General features: G+C 47.0%; 1 protein-coding gene across 1 annotated transcript in view; it reads left to right on the forward strand.

The window, feature by feature from the left end:
* Positions 1–19,891, forward strand: part of Flvcr2 (FLVCR heme transporter 2) — a 62,349-nt gene extending 42,458 nt beyond the window's left edge. Inside the window, exons 4-10 of the mRNA XM_036206163.1 lie at positions 5,445–5,512; positions 7,959–8,062; positions 11,320–11,430; positions 12,567–12,672; positions 12,964–13,075; positions 13,786–13,841; positions 19,153–19,891. Coding sequence (XP_036062056.1) covers positions 5,445–5,512; positions 7,959–8,062; positions 11,320–11,430; positions 12,567–12,672; positions 12,964–13,075; positions 13,786–13,841; positions 19,153–19,221 — 626 coding nt within the window. The 3' untranslated portion in view covers positions 19,222–19,891. The remainder of the gene's footprint in view (positions 1–5,444; positions 5,513–7,958; positions 8,063–11,319; positions 11,431–12,566; positions 12,673–12,963; positions 13,076–13,785; positions 13,842–19,152) is intronic.
* Positions 19,892–21,468: the final 1,577 nt, after the last annotated feature.

Raw genomic sequence — 21,468 nt, forward strand, 5'->3', positions numbered from 1 at the left:
ATGAATCTGTGGGGCCATACCTATTCAAACCATCATACCATGTTAGGTCAATTATCCTCACTTAGCAGAGAAAGAATTTGAAACTCAGAGAGACTAGGTATTTAGACTAAGGTCATATCTGAAAGTGGCAGAGCCAGATTCAAACACAAGTTTGTTGAACTTGAGAGCCTACATTTTCTCTCTTATTCCATAACCCAGGCTTCAGACAAAGTCTTAAGTGATCCTCCTGTGTCAGCTCCTCAACAGCTAGAACTACAGGTATATGCCATCACACCGAACTCCAAAGCCAGAATTTGCTTGTATATTCTATAGTTGCCCATATATTTCCTCCCAGATCTGCCTGCCAATAGGGCTGAGAGATGATGGCTCAGCAGGCCAGAGCATGGATTAACTGCTCCTTCAGAGGGTATGGGTCCAGTTCCCAGCACCCACAACCATCTGTAACTCTGATCCTAGGTGATCTGACTCCCTCTTCTGGTCTCCCCAGGCAACCAGGCATGTGTGTGGTGCAGACATACTCATAGACAAAACATCCACACTCGTAATTTGTCCCAGTGACACAAAGCCAGCTGCACAGCAAGCTTCCCCAAGGACAAAATCCAATGGCGTGCTTGATGAAGTGTTTGGTCTTCATGTTTCTCTTCCGGAAACTCAGATTCAGGCTGCACAGGTGAAGGCCTGCCTTTTGTAAACATTCTGGGCTTTTCTGACTTAGAGCAGATTTGGGAATTTCTGAAGTAGCTGTGGGAAGGGTTTATCTCCTGGTCTTGGGGCTCATTCTCTTCCATGTGAACCTCCGCCCCCCACCTGGGAGAATTGGTCTGGTCTTTTATCTTCTGTGTTCTTGAAGCCAAACTCTAATTTTGAGAAATAATACCTAATATTCCCTCCTTCTTTCTTTCCTCCTTTCTTTCTTCCTTCCTTCCTTCCTTCCTTCCTCCCTTCCTTCCTTCTTTTCCCCTTCTTTCCTTCCTTCCTTCCTCCTCACCCCCTTTCTTTCTATTAAAACGCAGGTTCTTAAGCCCCATTCTAGGAGATTCTGATTTTAAAAACAATGTATTTGCCAACTTTTTTTTGAGACAGAATTTCTTTTTGTAGCCCTGGCTGTCCTGGAACTCGCTTTGTAGACCAGGCTGGCCTCCAACTCATAGCAATGCACCGGCCTCTGCATCCCAAGTGCTGGAATTAAAGGCCTGTGCCACCACGGCCTGGCTTCATTTTTGAACTTTTAAGTGGTCCCTGAAATAATGTGAGGGAAAAAACTAGCCTCAGCAAAGGAAGGAGACCCCCAGTGATGCCTGTCACATCTGCCTGCCTCCTTCTCAGGACCTGCGCATCTGTCTCCCAGTGATGTGACTGTCAGCATGGCAGGTTCCCAGGGTGGTCACACGGCCTCTGCACTGAGCTGATGGGGGCTTCCCTTGCTGCTGGGATCAGAACTGAGTATCAGACCGTCCCCTGTATTTATGGAGGAGGTCCTCACCCTCAGGGCTGAGCCTGCATTTCTTTCCTGCTCTTACTGCTCTTGGGTGTGAGGTGCTCAACCTTTTGGACTTTGCAAAGGAGTGGACTTACCCTGTCTGACTTGTCTGGCAATGCTTGAAGATTCTGGGGCAGGACATCTAAAGATTTATTCAGGAATCCATATATCAGCTGCTAACTCCTCTGGGATGAGTGTGTAGAGCCTTCCAGAGTGCGTCTCTGCTCCCTGCCCTTTTGGCCTTTATCCTGGATGTCCAGCCAGGTTCAGGGAGAGGTTATTGGCGAACCACTTTCTGAGTCAGTCTTTCCATCTTCAGCCAGGTTAGACTCACATGGAAGGTTTGCTCACACACAGAGTAAGTATGGGGCTCCTTCCCAGAGCCCCTGAAGCAGTAGGTCTGGGGTAGGGTTGGACACGTACCAGTAGACGACACATGGTCACTAATCCACTGGTCCCCAGCATTAATATCCTGGGCCAGGGTGCCCAGGACTCTTGCCTCACAAAAATGCTGATATATAGATGGGTTTGGTTTTGTTTTTTCTCTCCTTGAGAAACGTCTCTCTGTTTCCTTGAATTTTGCAGACCTTGTTCATCCCAGCTGGGGATCCAAGCTGAGAACAGCTGTCCACTTGAAGCCAAAGTTCACTTGGCTTTGACAGGGTTAGGCTAGGCCAGGAAGGAGGCTGAAGGATGAGAGGGAAGGTCAGGAAGATAATAGGGTGAGGAGAGAGAGAGGCCAGGAGGCTGTTTGTTTGTTTTGTTTGCTCTCTCCCACATTCCAGCCCACCCCCACCTCTCAGGACCTTGCCTCCTGGTGACTCTCTTGACTCAGGAATGGAATTCTAAATGTCTGGGTGTGTGGTTGAAGTTAGTTGGGTTTGCTTTCTAGTAAGATGCCGATTGGACGCCAACTAAACACTCTTTATGTATTTGTTATTTGTGTGTATGTGTGCCTGTGTGTGTCACTGTACACTTGTGGAAGTTAGGGGACAACTTGCAAGAGTATATCTTCTTCTTCTATCATGTGGGTCCTGGGAATGGAACTTGGGTCCTCAGATGCGGTAGCAGATACTTTTATCCACTGAGCCATCATCTCTCTGGTCCTCTGTAGGATGTTTTCTTATGTGACAACCACTAGCCTGTTAGTTGTAACTTTGGGTAACCTGTGGCATTTATTGGCCCACAGTGGCCTTGTGTTGTTGAAGAAGTCACACTAAGCCCATCCTTTTGCATCTGTGTGGTGACTGGCTGAGAGAGTCTGGGATGGGGAGAAACCAGCCCGCCTGAGGGACACCTTTGTTTAGAGTCATGAAGCCTGATGATTAAAGTCAAGGGCTCTGGAGACACCAGCTCTACCCCTTAATGCCTGTGTGCTTGCAGGAGTGGGGATGAAAATTCTTATCCATTTTGCATGAGAATCTGACCTTCACTTTGTATCATGTCCTCTGGGGAACCTGATATAGGAAGAATGTCAACCGTTGCTGCTGCTGAAAATGACCTGTGATTAAAAATGGACAGAGAGACCTAGTCATGTCTGGTCCCCGGCTACTCAGTGTATTCTTGTGTTCTCAATGTGACTCTTTTCATGGGTCCATCCTGTATGGGGACCTTGGAAACAATGGCTAGAGAGTTGTGTTCCTGGGAGGTGCCAGAGGGTGATTCTTGTACTTAACTTTCATTGTTCCTTAGCCAAATCCTTGAGGTCCTAAGAGAAGCAGCATCTAGATGCCTCTGTGATCTGAGGCTCTGTGGACTGGTTCCACTGAAGAAGAACTCCCAAGGACATCCTGCTGAGAGCTGTGGGTCCTGTCTTCTACCCTTCTCCACAAACAGAACATGAAGTGTGCCTGTGGTGGTCTTGTGAGCTTCAATATGTAGTTAAAGAAGGAAAAAAAAAAGGCCCCTGATATTTGTGCTTCTTCTTTTAACAACACAGGATCTTACCCAGGCTGGCTTCTTACTTAAATCCTCCTGCCTCGGTCTCTGAAATGCTGAGACTGTGTGGGATATGATTAGCTGTCTGTACTACCTCACCCAGTTTGGGGTTTGCTTTTTAGCTGTGTGCATTTTTCTCATCTGTAAAATGGGTATGCTAACACTAACTTCTAGGGAAGTTATAAAGATCATAAGTTACTTAGAATAGGGCTAGTACCTATGTGTGTGTTGTCATTGTCGTCGTCGTTATCATCATCATCATCATCATCATCATCATCATCATCATCCTTGAAGGAAAGCCAGGAGGCCCTTTCTCCTGCAGGCCAGTTCCAAGATTGTGTGGCTTTGGGCAAGTCACCTTATTATCTTCCTCCCTCCCTCCCTCCCTTCCTTCCTTCCTTTGTGTATGTGTTTATAAACATGAATATGTTCATGTAGGTATGTGCATACGTACAATGCATAGAGGCCAGAATCAATATTAGATGTCTTCCTGTTCCTGTCGACCTTTTTAAAAAGTATTTTTACTTATTCTTTGAAAGTTTCATGTATTTATCATGATCGTACTATCTGCTGCCTCCCCCACAACTCCTCGTAATGTCCCCCATTCCTTATCCCTCCCAACTCACATTTTTTTGAAGCAGAGTCTCTAACTGAAACCTGGATCTCATCAGTTTTGCTAGGCTGGCTGGCCAGTGAGCCCAAGATCCATTTGTCTCTTCCCTTCCCCAAAGCACTGGGGTTTCAGACTCCAGAGCCCGTGCCTGGCTTTTTGCATGTACACTAGGGATCCAGACTCTTTGCATGTATACTAGGGATCCAACCTCTTTGCATGTACACTAGGGATCCAGACTCTGCATGTATACTAGAGATCCAACCTCTTTGCATGTACACTAGGGATCCAGACTCTTTGCATGTATACTAGGGATCCAACCTCTTTGCATGTATACTAGGGATCCAGACTCTTTGCATGTATACTAGGGACCCAGACTCTTTGCATGTATACTAGGGATCCAGACTCTTTGCATGTATACTAGGGATCCAACCTCTTTGCATGTACACTAGGGATCCAGACTCTTTGCATGTATACTAGGGATCCAACCTCTTTGCATGTACACTAGGGATCCAGACTCTTTGCATGTATACTCGGGATCCAACCTCTTTGCATGTATACTAGGGATCCAAACTCTTTGCATGTATACTAGGGATCCAGACTCTTTTCATGCATACTAGGGATCCAGACCTTTTGTATGCATACTAGGGATCCAGACCCTTTGCCTGTATGCTAGGGATCCAGACCCTTTGCATGTATGCTAGGGATCCAGACTCTTTGCATGTATACTAAGGATCCAAACTCGGGTCTTCATGCCTGAGTGGCAGAAACTTTACACATCAACTGAGCCATCTCCCCAGTCTCCTATTCTCTATTTCTACCAGTAATTTCCAGGCACTCCATTATTTGTTGAATGAACTGATGAAGTAGGATATCAACTAAATGCTCATTCAGGTGTAGCTTAGTTTCACATAGTAGTTCTGTGTGACCCTGAAGAGAAGTGGAGGAGAGGAGAGGTGAGAGAAATAGCCAGCAGGTGGAGTGGTGTCGGGGCTCCAAGTCTGGGTGCTTAGAGAGGGAATAGGATCTTGGTGGGGTGGGGGAGGGGTAAGAAGTTAGCGGGGGGGGGAGAGGGGGATGGAGGGTGTCCACTGTTTCTTTGAACCCTGTAGGTCTAGATGTAGCTGAAAGAAGGAACATAGATAGATGGTTCTGACCTGGAGTGGTCCTGCACAGAGTCATTTCCAGGGCAGGCTAAAGGGAGCATGGTGTAATGGTGTGTGGCAAAAAACAAACAAACAAACAAAAGGCTACAATGGTTAATTTGAGTTGTTTTCAAGTGTTTCTACCATGCAGGGTGGAAGTAGGGATGAAGATTTCTTCTGACCCCCTCTAAGGGATGTGGGGAGGAGGAAGATGTTAGCCTATGGTCTGAGAGAGGATGGATCCTAATGTGTCTCACCCTGCCTTATTCAGGTCTGAATGCTGGTGCCTTTTATGCCTTATCCACTCTGCTGAATCGCATGGTGATATTGCACTTCCCGGTAAGGCAGATCCCAGGCATGCTGGGCAGGGCAGGCATGCTGGGCAGGGAGATACTAAGCTTTCAAACCTGTCTCTTCAAAGGCTGGGGAGCTGTCACTCTTGGGTCTAATTAGTTCTAGTTGGCCTCTGATGGTGGGTGGTGTGCTTACAGGATTTAGAGGGAAATGGCCTAGATCTTAATTTAAGTATTAATGGTATTAACCTATGTCATAGCATGAATATGACAAGCTTCTTATCATCTTAGACCTCTCTCTTTTCTATAAAAGACATATAATTACCTTTTTCTTTTTTCAAGACAGGGTTTCTCTGTGTAGCCCCAGCTGTCCTGGAACTCAGGACAGGCTAGACTCAAACTCACAGAGATCTGCCGCCTCTGCCTCCTGAGTGCTGGGATAAAAGGTGTCTGCCACCACCTTCCAGCTCTTTTCTTCTCTTTTCTTTCTTTCCTTTCCTTCTCTTCTCTTCTCTTCTCTTCTCTTCTCTTCTCTCTCTCTCTCTCTCTCTCTCTTTCTTTTCTTCTTCTTCTTTTTTTTTTTTTTGAGACAGGGTTCCATGATAGCCTTGGCTGGCCTGAAACTCACAGAGATCTGCCAGCCTCTGCCTCCCAAGTACTGAGATTAAAGACGTGTATCACCACGCCCAGCTACAGTTACCTCTTATAAGATTATTTTTTAACACTAGAGAATAAGGGCTGGAGAGACACCTCAGTCAGTGTATCAGAGCACTAGCTATTCTTCCAGGACACCTGGGTTCAGTACTCAGAAAGCACAGGGTGGCACATAACCACTTGTAACTTCAGTTCCAGGGACTTGGGGACCTTCGACTGGCCTCTGCAACCACTGGGCATGAATGTGGTATACATATGTACACATAGGCAAAATACTCAAACACAAAACAAAATGAAATAAAAATTTGTATAAAAAAGACTAGAGAATAAGTATATGTATGTGTATATTTAATATTTTATTTATTACATGGGCAAGTTTTAATTTTGAACTCCTATATGTTCAGTTAAAGAGTTTGGGTTTTTTAAATTTTTATTTTTTATTTTATTTATATATTTATCTATTCATTTATTCATTCATTTATTTATTTTGTTTTTTGAGACAGGGTTTCTCTGTGTAGTTTTGGTGCCTGTCCTGGATGGCCTCAAACTCACAGAGGTCCTCCTGGTTCTGCCTCCCAAGTGCTGGGAATAAAGGTGTGCACCACTAGTGCCCGGCAAATTTTTATTTATTTTGTGTGTATGGCTATTTTGCCTGCATGAATGTCTATGCATCATGCATGTGCCTAATGTCCATAGAGACCAGAAGAGGGCATTACATCCCCCTGAGACTGGCATTACAGACTGTGAGCTGCCATGTGGGTGCTGGGAATTGAACCCTGGCTTTGGGAAGAGCAGCCAGCTCCTCCCAGCTCTTAACTGCTGAGTCATCTCTCCAGCCCCATCTTATTGCCTATTAGTTTCTTCTTCTTCTTCTTCTTCTTCTTCTTCTTCTTCTTCTTCTTCTTCTTCTTCTTCTTCCTCCTCCTCCTCCTCCTCCTCCTCCTCCTCCTCCTCCTCCTCCTCCTCTTCTTCTTTTATTATTATTATTTACATGGTCTCTCTCTATGTAGACCAGGCTGTCCTGGAACAATTAAAGCATTTTAGAACAATGTTTCCGGAACCAGTGAGGCTGGATATCAGGAAAGCGACATTGAGTGTCATAGAGGCAGGGGCACCAAGGCTGTAGATGTCACGCTTGCAGGGGCAGAAGCCACCATTGTTTGATGTTCCTGTTTTCAGAGCTGGTTCTAAGGTCATGTCCTAGCTCTGTCTTTAGCAACATATGCCTGTGACCATGGGCTAGCAGGCTAATCTCAGTTTCACATCATCAAATGGCTACAAACTGACTCCTAACTGTATGGCAGGGATTATGAGAATTAAATAATAATGTCAACAGGAGTACCCAACTCGTTTTGACATTGCAAAATGACATTATTATCTACAAATGTGTCAGGCCATATTCATAGCCATCCTTAGGTGCATGGCCACAGTTAGAACCACTTGAAAAATAGAGGAATGAAGTAAATATATGTGTTCTAGTAGATTTTCCCATCTATAAAATGGAAACAATGAATGTAAGATTGAATTGCTGTAAAGATTATTTTAAAATATCTGGGCTGAGCATGGTGGTATATCCCTTTAATCCTACCAGTTTGGAGGCAGAGATAGGTAGATCTCTGTGAGTTCAAGGCCAGCCTAGTCTACATACCGAGTTTCAGTGTGGACAGGGCTATATAGTAAGACTGACCTCAGCATACAGGGTCATAAATACACAGCTGGGGTATTGTTGTGGGGAAGAGCAACTATTCTAGAATTTTCTCCAGGTTGTTGTCTGAGCCTGGTATTTGCGGAACACCAGTGTAATGGATCCCACTGGGTGGTCTCTATGGTTTCCCTAGGGTGAAGAAGTGAACGCTGGACGAATTGGCCTGACCATCGTCATTGCAGGGATGTTTGGAGCTATGATCTCAGGCATCTGGCTGGATAAGTCCAAAACCTACAAGTGAGTGACTCTTTTGGGGATCAAGAACCGGGGCCCCTTGCTTTTGAAATGACACATTTCTTAGGAACAAAGCTCGATAGCTCTGGGGCGGGGCAGCAGCTGGAGGTGTGAGCAGTTGAGCCGAGGGATGTAAGTTCCTACTTTCTGCGAGTCTCTTTCCTCATTTACAAAGTGGAACTAGCACTCACTCTGCGGGTCTTGGCAAGGACTGGGAAGAGTGGACACGAAGGCTAGTGTAGTCCTTCTTCCATGCCATCTGCCTAAAGCCTCCTGGGAAGAAGTGAAAATAAATGTGGAAAGGAGACCTCAGCAGTTGGGAGCTTGTGGAAACCCCAAAGAATGAAGAGCAGGGTGCTGTCACTGCCATGCCCTTGGCTGCCCTGGCCTAACTGAGCTCTCTGCATTTTGTTCTAGTTTGCAGAGCATCTTATCTTCCAATTTTTTTTTATCTTGTTTGCAAATACCGTGATGTGCCTCGGACCTGACTATCCAGTACACTCTTAAGAGCCCTGAGGGATGCTAAAAGGTTCCAGTATATGCCAGCCTAATCCTGGCCTGTAAACACAGAATCCTGACACCCTGCTCTGCAGATGCCAATGTAGAAAAAGGGTCTGCTTTGTGAGATGCAAGCTGGGGGGTGGTGAGGTGGCTCCGTTGGTAAAGTACTTGCCATGTAAGCAAGGGAGCCTGAGTCTGCACCCCAGGATGCACATAAAAAGCACATGCATGTGCTTGTAATCTCAGGCTGGGAGGTAGACAGGAGGACTTCTGGGATTCAGTGGGTATCAGTTCATCAGCCAGTTGAGAGTCGAACTCAGGGCCTGTGTATGCTAGGCAAGTAATCGAGTGCTGAGGTACATTGCCAGTCCTGTCCTCCCCTTCTGGTTGTGACTCTGCGGCACTCCTCCCCTGGATGGTGTCCAGTAAACACTAGCTGGGGCAGCTGCCAGGATGCTCCTGCATTGGGGTAGGCAGCGCTCCAGGCTGCTTTGTCGAAACCTCCAAAGTTCCCAGTGTCTGGAGGCAACAGACAGTGGTAGACCTGTTTTCTGCCACACAGACCCACTTCTGTGAGCCTCTGGGCAGGTCAAGTCTCACTTGGGCTGGCCTAGTCAAAGGCCAGCTGAGGCTGCTCCGGGGGATGTGGCTTCCAGGCTTACTACAACAAGGAGCCTGGCTCGGCGTAATTATTGCTGGTGAAGCTTGGCTGCCTCTCTGTCTCCGTATTATAACAACTCCGTTAGTTGCTTTTTTCGGCCAGATACAAAAGCACTGAAGGCTGGCCACCCCCGGGGCAAGAGGACAGCAGCCTCCCTTCTTCCAGGGCCGGTCCTGCAGCAGGAAAAGGGAGGGTTGGAATGCTGGCCAGGCAGGGTCGTGGGCAGCCAGAGGACGTAGAGGAGTTAGAAGATACAGTGAAGGCTTGGGGAGGCTCTTGCTCTGCCCTCTTCAGGAGTGGGACATAGCCAGTTCTTAGTATCACTCAGTGTCCAGAGCCAGCTGTCTGTCAGTCCCCTTCCTCCCCAAACTCCTGGATTTGTCTACCCTGGGTGAGAGGCTGGAAACTGGGTGTTGAGGTCTGTGTATCTCAGGCTGGGCCTAGGGACTAGTTTTGTTTTGCTTTTTTTTTGTTTTGTTTTGTTTTTCGAGACAGGGTCTCCCTGTGTAGCTTTGAGCCTTTCCTGGAACTCACTTGGTAGCCCAGGCTGGCCTCGAACTCACAGAGATCCGCTTGGCTCTGCCTCCCAAGTGCTGGGATTACAGGCGTGTACCACCACCGCCCGGCTTGTTTTGCTTTTTTAAGTAGCCACTGTATGAAGGTAGAGTTCTGGCTTACCAAACACAGTAAAACCTTTTTTTTTTTTTAATTTTTTTATCTGATGAATAGAATCACTGAGAATGAACATGCTCATGAGCATGCTTTCTGAGGGTGGTGGAAATAGAGGGAGTGGATGGGGTAAAGGGAGGAAGTCCCTCATTCTCAGAACCTGGTGAGGATAGCATCTTCTTGGGGCGTTGTACAGGAACTCCCGTAACATAGAGGCTATGGCTTTGACTTCTCCCCCAAATGCAACTGCATAGTAGATTATTATTCCGGTGTGCAGCTTGAGATAGTGAAGATATTTCAAACTCAGTTCGGGGGCAGATCCTACCCCCCTGCATTTACTCAGCCCATGAGTGACTTTAAACATAATGAGCCTCTGTTTCTTCATTGGCAAGATTAAGGTCGCCAGAGATTTCTTCGCAAGGTTGATTTCAAACCACGTAAAGTATGTAACAGAATCTGAGCTCCAATAAAATGATTAGTTTCATATACCATAGCATGCTTACTGGTGTCCCACTGTGTTCCTGGCTTCAGAGGTGACATGTAAAGGTTTTGAGGGGGTCACATCTGAGTCCTGGTGCTCATGGCAGAAGGGCAGAAGGGTGTGCCGAGGCAGCATCCTACAGGAAGTGGTACAGGGAGCAGAATGCAGGTCTGTTTGCAGGAATCAGGGCCATAAGATTTCTGGGTGGCCACCGCTGTGAAGGGAGGGCGTGGAGGAGTGTGGGAGAGGCAAGCCTGACTTCAGACCCAGCACAAAGAGAAAGGCCGTGGGGAGTAGGCGGCGGCTTCTCCCTTTGGCTTCGGAGTCAAGCACTTAGCTCGGGATTAGAGAATATTCTCTTTCAGCTCCATTGTCTGGAGCAGAATAGTTCAGATTCAAAAGATTCAACAGGAAAAGCTGTGCAAAGGGTCACAGGAAGAACTTACCAGAGGGAGTCGGCAAGCCAGGCTACTGCCCAGCATTGCTGTGGGGGTCTGGGACTTCACACGTAGCAAGCAGTATTGAAAGCTTTGAGATAGCCTTGACCATCACCACCTGGACTACAGCTGATGTTTGTCTTGTTACCCACCCCACCACCTTTTTTTTTTCTTGGTGGGGGACAGAAGAAGGACAGGGCTGTCCTGTTCTTACCCATGGACAGGCCACAGCAGGTTAGGCTTGTGGAGAGAGCATGTAGAGAGCAGAATGGCATCCACCTGGTCTTAGCCTTTGTGACATTGATCGTGGTGTGATTATGTATTGTAAATGAATAACTGTTAGATTAGTGTTCCTCACCTACACGGAGACGCTTCTATGAAAGTAGATGTGCCAGCACGCTGCAGAGAGCCGGAAATAGAGATGTTCAGTAGATCCTGTGGAATGAATGGATTAGTGATGGATGCTGTTAAAGTAGGATATGTGACTCAACTTCTTTGCATTTACCCATAGGCAGACAACCCTGGTAGTGTATATCATGACTCTGGTGGGCATGGTGGTGTACACATTCACCTTAAACCTGGACCGTTTGTGGGTAGTATTCATCACTGCTGGCACACTGGGGTAAGTTTCATGTCTGACCTGTTTAACTGGAAAACACATCCCCTGGCTCCTGGAGTGGCCAGCAGCCTAAGATGCAGTGCATGTCCCCTTGGCTGCCTCCTCACTGGCCTCAGAAGAGGTGGAAATAGTTCTGAGGGGGCTTCTTCCTACTTGAGGGGTAGGCCAGGTGGAGTGGTGCATGTCTTGAATCCCAGCACCCAGGAGGCAGACGCGGAGGGATCTCTGTGAGTCTGAGGCCAGCCTGGTCTACAGAGTGAGATCTAGTTCCCTACATAGCTAGAGCTATGTAGAGAAACTGTCTCAAAAACAAACAAACAAACAAACAAACAAACAAAAAACCCACAAAAAAACCCCCCAAAAAACAAAAAAACAACTGAGTCTCCTCAGGGAGCTGGGCTGTCCTGTGGGATGGATTGAAGCATGGACTATGTTCTTCAAGACATCTGGGATGCTAGGGAATGTACAGTGGCTCCTGGTACAGGGCTCAGTTCTGCTACCAACTGTTGTTAGAACATAGGCATGTCACCTAATGCTGAGCTTATGTTTCCTCATCTAAAAATGAAGGTAAGTGTGGCCAACTTTGTAGGGAGTTGGAAGGAATGAGAGAGGCCACGGTATGAAGACACAAGGAAGCCTTAGAACTAGCATTTTCAGATATAACATTAGCTTTTTGCAGGGATACTTCTGGGCTCCACCTCCCAGCTATTTTCCTTCAGGCCATAGGAGCTGTGGGAGAGATATCTGGCTCTCAGTCCTTCTCAGCTGCCACCTACTGGGGAGGAAATAAGGAGATCGCCAACGTCCTTTCAGGTCCCAGATATCCATGGCGATGTAGCCCCAAGTCCAGGGACCTCCCGTCTAACTTGGGGCCTGTGAAAGTGACCCACACAGGTACTCTTGCCCCTTCCATAAATGCTAATGTGTCATGGCTGGCCTGGGAAGAGAATGGAAGACAGTAGAGACCCACTGAGCCCAAGGCCTAGATGTCTGCAGAGATCTCCCCCTTTTGGTAGATAGCTGGATCGCTAACCTGACAGGGAAGAGGAACACAGGGGGAGGGGGTCCCAGGGGAAAGGTGGGCTCCCCATCTTGTTCTGGAGATTCTCCATCGTCTTGTTCTCTGGTCTGGACTTTAGCTTCTTCATGACTGGCTATCTACCCTTGGGGTTTGAGTTTGCTGTGGAGCTCACGTACCCAGAATCTGAAGGCATGTCGTCTGGCCTCCTCAATGTGTCAGCACAGGTAGGACCCTGTTTCCTCTTTGTTTCTTCTTGGCTGTGCATGCCTTACAGTGTGGCATCTGTTGTTGTTGTTTTTTCAAGACAGGGTTTCTCTGTGTAACCCTGGTTGTCATGGAACTCACTTTGTAGACTAGGCTGGCCTCGAACTCAGAGATCCACCTGCCTCTGCTTCCCAAGTTGCTGGGATTGAAGACTTTTGAGCCACCACTGCCCTGCTCAGTAAGTCACCTTAATCCTTTTCAAGGCCTCTTCAATTAAGTCCTTGTTTCCTGCCCTCTGTATGTTCCTCCAGGTGTTCGGGATCATCTTCACCATCTCCCAAGGCCAGATTATTGACAACTATGGAACCAAGCCTGGGAACATCTTCCTATGTGTGTTCCTTGCCCTAGGATCAGCTCTCACGGGTGAGTGGAGGCCTGAGAGCAAGATAAGGTTCAGACTACATACAGGATATGCAATCTGGGGCCTGTGTCTTGCCTGATGATTATAGTGGGGAGCACACACGTGGGGGACAGATGGGAGGGCTTGATGGATCTCTGTTTGGGATATCTGTGTGCATGGGTGAGTGGCTTTTGGCATCAGAAGGCCCATGTTTGATGTTGACTTCCACAGCTTGTGCCAGTGGACTAGGCTCTGGAGGCCTTGGATCCTAATTTGTACAGTGAGGATTTGCTGGTGGTGGTTAGTTAGAATGTTCCTTTTAAGAGACTCTTAAGTGAATGCCAGCATCATTAACTGGCTTCTGCCTTTCAAGGACAGCAGTGACCTGGGACTTTTTTTTTAAAAAAAAATTATTTATTTTTATTTTATGTGCATTGGTGTTTTACCTGCATGTATGGCTATGTGAGGGTTACAGACAGTTGTTGGCTGCCATGTGGGTGCTGGGAATTGAACCTGGGTCCTCTGGAAGAGCAGTAGGTGCTCTTAGCTGCTAAGCCATCTCTTCAGCCCCAACCTGGGACTTTTTCAAGATGAGTGATCATGCCAGCTCCAGCTGGGTCTGAAGTGGGATGGAGATAGCTGTGGTCAGGGAAATGAGGTTGTGTTGTATGAACTTACCCAGTGGGTTTGCTGGATGACTCTGCCTTTGACTTCACTTCTTCTTTGACCTCAGCTTTCATTAAGGCGGATCTTCGGAGACAGAGGGCAAACAAGGATACTCCTGAGACTGTGAGTGTGTGGGAGCTTGGCAGGGGATAGGCTCTGGGTCCTAAGCCTTTGAGAAGGTCAAGGCAACACAGGTGGGGCTTACCAGCTCTCAGAGAAGCTGATTTTTGTGTGTCTGTGAGACCAGCTCATCTCTTATCAACTTGGCATCCAAAGAATTTCCTCATGGGTGCCCAGTATTGCTCCTCTTTCTTGGAATCTTCTTCCATTTTCTTTTCTAAATTCTTCAAAAGATTTATTTTTATTTATGTGTATGAGTGTTTGCCTGCTTGAACCCTGTGTTTGCCTAAGTTGCCCATAGAGCTCAGGAGACGGCATTATATCCCTTGGAACTGGAGTTGCAGGTAGTTCTGAGCCACCATGTGAGTGCTGGGAACCAAACCTCTGTAAGAGCAGCCTGTGCTCTTAACCACTGAGCTGTTTCTCCAAGCCCTTTGACTTTCAGCCAGCCCCCAGTCTCCTTGTTACGTTCCCCCAGAGAATTATCATTGCTGTCAGAAACTGCTAAACAGCATCTACTCTTGTGGGTCTGAACCAAGTCTTGGTCCTTGGTTTCACTGTTATCTGTTGGAGTCAGTGACTTGTAGACGAAATTCTAAGCAGTCTTATTAAATAAGAAACACAGAGCCAAATGTAGAGTTAAAAGCCCAGAGATCGAGCAGTAGCCAAGAGTTAAGACCACCTCATTTTATCACTCGCTGCTGTCCGTCCCCCGAGAGAGAGACTTTCTTCCTGTGTCCTGTCTTTTTATTGCCTTTCTGTTCTGCCTTCTCATTGGCTCTAAACCCAACCACATGATTTCCTCATCACTGCCTGTCTATACAGACCTCCAGGTCTCTATGGTTGGCACACACACACACATACCTTTAAACTTATTATAGACATATATCCTTTGTAGAAAAACTAAAAAAAAAAAAAAAAGCACAGCAAATATACAAGAGTCTTAAAATCATGCTGTGATTCTATCACCTAGAAATACAGTATTTACCATTTACACATGTTCATACAGTGTATATGTGTATATACACTTTTTGTCTTTTTCATGTGTATGCATGCTTCATGTGTGGGCATGGTTATGTGCCTGCATGAGGAGGCCTAAGGTTGGCATTAAGAATTTTCCTTGGCCATCTTCTACCTTCTACACTGAGGCAGAATCTCTAGCTGAACCCATGGCTCACAGGTATAGCTAGTTTGGCTAGCCAGATTGTTCTGGGGATTCCTGTCTCCACCTTCTGAGTGCTGGACTTACAAGTGGGTCACCATGGCCACCCAACCTTTGAATGGGTTCTAGGGATATGAACTCATGCCCTGATGCTTATCTAGAGGATGCTTTAACCATTGAACGCCATCGCTGTCTTGTTTCTTTGTTTGTTTGTTTTTATACATGATCTTATTATTTATCTGTGGCTGGTCTAGAACTTACTACGTAGCCCAGGCTACATACCCAGGCTGGCCTCAGACTCGAGTGACACTCCTGCTTTAGCCTCCAGAGTGCTGGGGTACAGGCGTGAGCCTCCATGCCTGGCTTTTCCCCTCCCTCCCTCCTTCCCCCCTCCCCCTTCCTCCCCCCCTCTCTCCATCCTTCCCCCTCCCCCTTCCCTCCCTCCCTTCCTCCTTCCCCCCTCCCTCCCTTCCTCCTTCCCCCCTCCCCTTCCTTCCTCCCTCCCTTTTTCCTTCCCTCCCTTCCTTCCAATCCTCCCCCTCCTCTTCCTCCAATAGACTCTATTCTAATTACTGCCACACTCCAAGGCAATCACTTTGTTTGTTTGTTTTTCAAGACAGGGTTTCTCTGTGTAGCTTTGTGGAACTCACTCGGTAGCCCAGGCTGGCTTCAAACTCACAGAGATCTGCTTGGCTCTGCCTCCCAAGTGCTGGGATTAAAGGCGTGCACCACCACTGCCTGACCTACAATCACTTTGAATGACTTTACACTGTTCTTTTACATGAGTGAGCTTTGGTTTGTTTAACAGTTTTCTGTTTGGACCTTAAAATTATTTTTGATTGTTATAAGCAGTATTATAATTAGTGGCTGGTTAACTCCCTTGGTTTGAGTGTGGTGTTAATATTATTATTACTTGGGGCTCTCTGCAACCACCAGACCACCACAGCTGGCAGAGTAAATGACCTTAGGGAGGAAGGCAGGCAGTTTGGTTCAACATGACTGACTAGCATTGGGGAGTCTGACCCTGAGGAGTTATTTTAGGTTTATTAAGCACAGCACAATTTGGTGAAAACTTTCCTGGCAGTAAATAACTCAGTCCTGTGTGTATAACAAAGCATACATAAATCTCGAGGAACAAAGTGAGCTAAATAAAGATCAGATGTGATTACACGGAACTCTTCATAAAGTACATGTGACACTTTCCATAAAGATGGGTTCTATAAAGTGACTGAGAAAAATGAGCTTATGATAAGGGTTTGGGGAGGATCCAGTGTGGTCACAAAGGTCACCAGGCTATTAACCACACCCACTCCCAGCCTTCTGGGTGGATTGGGTAATTTGGAGGGACAGCCCTGTGTGTTTAATATTTCCAGTTCCCTTAGACCTTATCTGTGAGCACAAGGACCTCTGTGCCGCCTACATTATAATAAATGCCACAGGGATGATTATGGAAGCTGGGTTGCTGCGTTAAGTATACAGTATTTCCTGGAAAAATGGGTTAGCCGTCATGCAGTGCCATGGACATTCAAGGCTGTGTGCTGTCTAACAAGTGAGAATCTTTAGTTCTTTACTGTTTGGCTTCTGATACCACATTCTGGAGTTGGCAGGGGGCAGATCGAAAGGGGAGGAGCCTATAGTAGAGTATTTACTGGGAGAAACCCTGGGGGTAGGAATGATGTTATCTAGACCTGTGTGAAGAGCAAAGGCCACTGTGGACATGGGCTTTCACTGTGCTGTATTTAAGGAGACACAATGATTTAGGATACTTTAGCCAGTGGTATATGATAAGGTGTCTGCAGTAAGTAAAAATGATTTTGGGTGAAAAAATTTTAATTGAGACTGTGATTTTTGTGTCATGTGACACGAATTTTTGCTGTGTTTAAGTTGGAAGATAAAGGCAAACAAGATATAAATAAAATATATTTACATATTCCATATTAATATGTATTAAATATCAATACTATAAATATCTGATCATATTGTATCCCCAGTTCATTTACCAGTGCTATAATCTATGGATACATATATATCTCATTTTCTACTCTGTATGTTTGCTTAATATAGATAGGGGCTAAAGAGATCACTCTTCAGTTAAGAGTATGTATTGTTCACACAGAGGGCCCGAGTTTAATTCCCAGCATCCATATCAGGCAGCTTACCAGGTCCTGTAACTCCAGCTTCAGAGAATCTGATGCCCTCTTCAGGCCCCTGAACTCACTTGAACATACTCTCATACACACACACACACACACACACACACACACACACACACACACACACACACACACACACACACACACACACACACTTTTTTAAAAGGTAAACATCATCAGTTATACTCTATGCCTCACATCTGCAGACTTGCATGTTTCCATCTTGTTTGCATTTTCAGGTGTTATAAAGCTTCACTCTTGTTGGAGGCAAGTCCTTGTGCATTTACTCAGTCTGTCAGTCAAGTGGAGTTGTTGGCCTGGTCTCCTTGAGGACAGAATACTGGAAAGCAGCACCGAATGGGCCTAGGTGCCTTAAGTTCCTGGAATGGGGCTCACTTATGTAGTATCCCCATTTTGCATCCTTGTATTCTGGTCCTCCCTGGCATCTGCAGCCACTTAGGATTAAGGGGAGGTCAGAGGTGTGCTGGGGCTGACAAGAAGGAAGCTATAGTGGCCAGTGCATCCTTTGTCTGGAGCCCTGATCATTATACACCCCAAGGCAGTCAGTGTAACTCAGAGACTTGGAGACAAACACATTTTCAGGGAAGATGAGGCATGCATCGGGTCTGGCTTCGTCTGCCCTTTCTATACGTCCGTGAGATGCACTGTTTAGGTAAAGAGAGAGCTTAAGGACAGAGAGAATAACTCCACCCTGACTGTGAAACCTTGGATGCCCATTTTTCTTCCGGCACCTAGACAATACATGTGCTTCCCTACTCCTGACCTATTTTTTTTTTTTTTAAGATTTATTTATTTATTTATTTATTATGGACACAGAAGAGGGTGCCAGATCTCATTACAGATGGTTGTGAGCCACCATGTGGGTGCTGGGAATTGAACTCAGGACCTCTGGAAGAGCAGTCGGCGCTCTTAACCTCTGAGCCATCTCTCCAGCCCCATGATAACCCATTTTTAAATGGTAGTTTTGAAGGGGGTAGCTTGGGAGGAGACAGGTATGTGGACATTGTGTGTGTCAACTGCAGAGAGTGACCAGGTCAGCTGTGGGTTGTCTGAATGAAGGTTACTAATGGCTGAGGCCTATCTGGTGCCAAAAGGCCTGTGAGACCCAGAATAAGAGGTCTGGGTCACCACAGCTGTGGCCCTTGCCATGGATGGGACCCAGGCATCCCTGGGGACAAAAACTCTATTTGTTCAGCTGGCATTGGCCGCTAGCTTGGCCCTGTATACACTCCACTGGGCCTAGAGCAGTGCTGGCCCTGTAGGGCCGTCTGTGTTCAAGGTCCTTTTGCCAATTAGAAGACAGCCAAATGCCCAAGTTGGCAATACGTACCAGAGACCCCACGGGAGAATTTCTAGGCCATGCTTAATCCCCAACCCACTTAACAAGTGTGAGCCAGGAGACTTCCTATAAATGAATTCCATGCCATATCCTTTCCCAAAGAAGCCAAGTCCAAACTAGTTCCCTCTGAAGAGCTTCTACGGTGTTTTACGCTCTGAGTACATATAACAGCACAGCCATTGAGTCCAGCTATACAATTAAGCAGGGTGTCTTAAAATTGCTTGATGGCATCCATTCAATGGACATTATAATAACCCTCATCCTGGGGGCCGCTCCCAGTGGGGCTAGCTGGAGAGTCTGAGGGAGCTGCCGATCTGGAACCTGAAGCAGCTAGTTGATGGCATGGGGAGGTGAGTTTGGGGCTGTCAAAACAGGATGCTGGCTCTGTTCTCTCTGATGAGTGGTAACGGTGGGGGTCAGTGTATGGTGCGGGGGCGGGGGGGTGGAGAGGGTGGACACTCAGGCTGGGCTGCTTGGTTCTTTCCTTGTGCCTTTTATTTGCTCTGGGGGCGGTGACGGTGGGTGGCTTCTTGCCCTTGTACTCACAGTGATCTGTCATGGACAGGGATCTGTTTTAGCCAGGGTGGAGGAGATCTGTGTGTTTTGATCACAGGGCTTCCTGTTTTCTTTGTCTCCTAGAAAGTCCAGGAGGAGGAAGAGAGCAATATCAGCAAGGCCCCCACGGTCGTGTCCGAGGCTCATCTCTGAGAGAGACAGAGAAAGAGAGGTGGCAGAGACTCAGGAACACAGACACTGTTAGCAGCTAGATCTTCATGGAGAAGCTTCTAGAGGAAGCAGCTGGAAGATTTGTGGCTTGCAAAGCAGTGCCCATGCCCACTGGGCCCTACCTGAGAACCTGGATGGTTTACTTGGGGGCAACCTCACCTCTCTCCAGATGTCGACTGGATTCTGGTGCCCTCTCGGGGCTAGTGTTGGGAGAGGTTGGTGAAAGGTGTCAGAGTCCATCCTTGCTTGGTCCCTTGCCTTCTTATCCTTTCTCTTGTGGAGAATGCTTGCAGAATTATCCTAAGAAAGCTTATTCAGGATATTAACTTTTTCTAATGTCTTAAGACTTATCCACGTGAAGCCCAGTTCTCACTGAGAACAGGCAAGGGGCTCTGCCTGAGGGTCATGAGGAGGAAGCACCAGGGTCCAGCCTCCATCAGAGCCACTGCTCCACAGAGGTAGCTCCACCAGGACTCTTGGCCTTGGCCAACCACTGCAGCCTCTCTTCCTACCTTCTTTTCTGAGAGCCCAGACAAAACACCAATAAACCAGACAAAACCTCTCTGGTAGCCAGAAGGTGAAACTGACTGGAGAGGGCTCCCTGTGTAGCATGAATTCTAATTGGTCTTAATAATAAAAACCCAGAGCCAGATATCAGGGTAAATGCTGAAAGATTAGTAAAGGAGCCAGCCACTAGAGACTTCTTACCTCTACTGAATCCTCAGGTCCAAGGGGTGAGATCCTGTCTCTGCTAATCCTTAGACTTAAATGGTCTGAGATCCTGTCTCCACCCGCCTTATATTCCTGTCTCCATCTCCCTAGTGCTGGGATTAAAGGTGTGAGCCACCACCACTGCCTGGCTCTGTTTCTCCTTTTGACAGATTCAATCTCATGTAGTCCAGGGTGGCCTTGAACTCCTGATCTTTCTGCTTCCTCTTCTCAGGTGCTGGGATTCAAGGTGTGTGCTACCACTGCCTGACCTCTATGGTTAACTAGTGGCTGGCTCTGCCCTCTGATCTTCAGGCAAGCTTTATTTGTTAGAGCACAAGCAAAATCACCCCATCCTTACCTAAGTGCAACAGTGCTGGAGGTTACCGTGTGTGTGTGTGTGTGTGTGTGTGTGTGTGTAGCTCTGAGCTGGTAGCTTGAGTTGGGATGGGAAGGTGCTTTCCTACAAGAGGTGCTTGCCCAGGGACTCCAGTCCCAGGCCACTCAGAATGTCTTCATTGGGAAATGCTGCCATCAGGCCAGCAGCTCATGGCTCTAATCTTTATTGAAAGTTAGTCTCATTTACTCTACCCTGACACCCAAGGCCATCTCTGAGGAAAGGGGCAGAAGATCCCTCTTAAAATAGACATTATGTCTGTTTCAGGTAAACATAATCCCGTGGATGCTGGGCACAGTATTTGCACAACCAAACTCTCTCCCTGCCTCTGCTACCAAAATCTGCCAGATAGTTTAAGTTGAAAAGGACTCCTAAACCAATCCCAGTTGACCTCCTTCCTCACCCAGCCTGCTGGTTATACTTGTGGCTTTTGTAAGGTCTCCTCCAAGAGAAACTGGCAACTAATTTAGCCTGTGCCTTGAGCAACTCTGGTCAAGACCATTCAGTCATCTGGCCTTGGCATCCCAGAATAGCCAGTTTGCCTGCTGGGTTGGGGTGCCAGGCCAGAGGAGACCCACTTGTGTGTACATACATACGTGTTTGTATGTTGTGTGTAGACTTGAGCAGTGGACGGGAGGAAAGCTGTGGTTGAGGTAGTGTTAGGGATGGAAGGGAGAGGGGCCTTACTTTCTGTCAAGAGAAAGGTGTTCTTCAACTGTTCAGAATGGACATGTTTACGCAATCCATTTATTTAAAAAACAGAATTTGTATTTCCTGTTTATAATACCAGATATTTTAAGGCAATAAAGATTTTCAAAGTGATCTGCCTTGTCATTTGGCGAGGTAGTGGCAGCTTTGGCCTGTCCCCACAAGGTTATCACACTTTTCTGAGACTGTCTGGGTAACGGCTGGGGGTGAGGAGCAGGGCTTGGGGCCAGAACATCTGTGTCCTTTGTTGACAAGGGTGTAACATCCTGTTGGATTTTTTTTAAACAGCCTTTAAAGGTTCCTGACCGCCTACACAGAAGATATAACTCAGTGGCCAGCCAACCTGTGACCCTGACTTTCCCCCTTCTGTGTATATGCTGGAATGTGCTCCTCCCCAGGAGAAAGGCCCAGTGTTG

Source organism: Onychomys torridus, chromosome 14 (genome assembly GCF_903995425.1).
Source record: "Onychomys torridus chromosome 14, mOncTor1.1, whole genome shotgun sequence".
NCBI classification, from domain to species: Eukaryota; Metazoa; Chordata; class Mammalia; order Rodentia; family Cricetidae; genus Onychomys; species Onychomys torridus.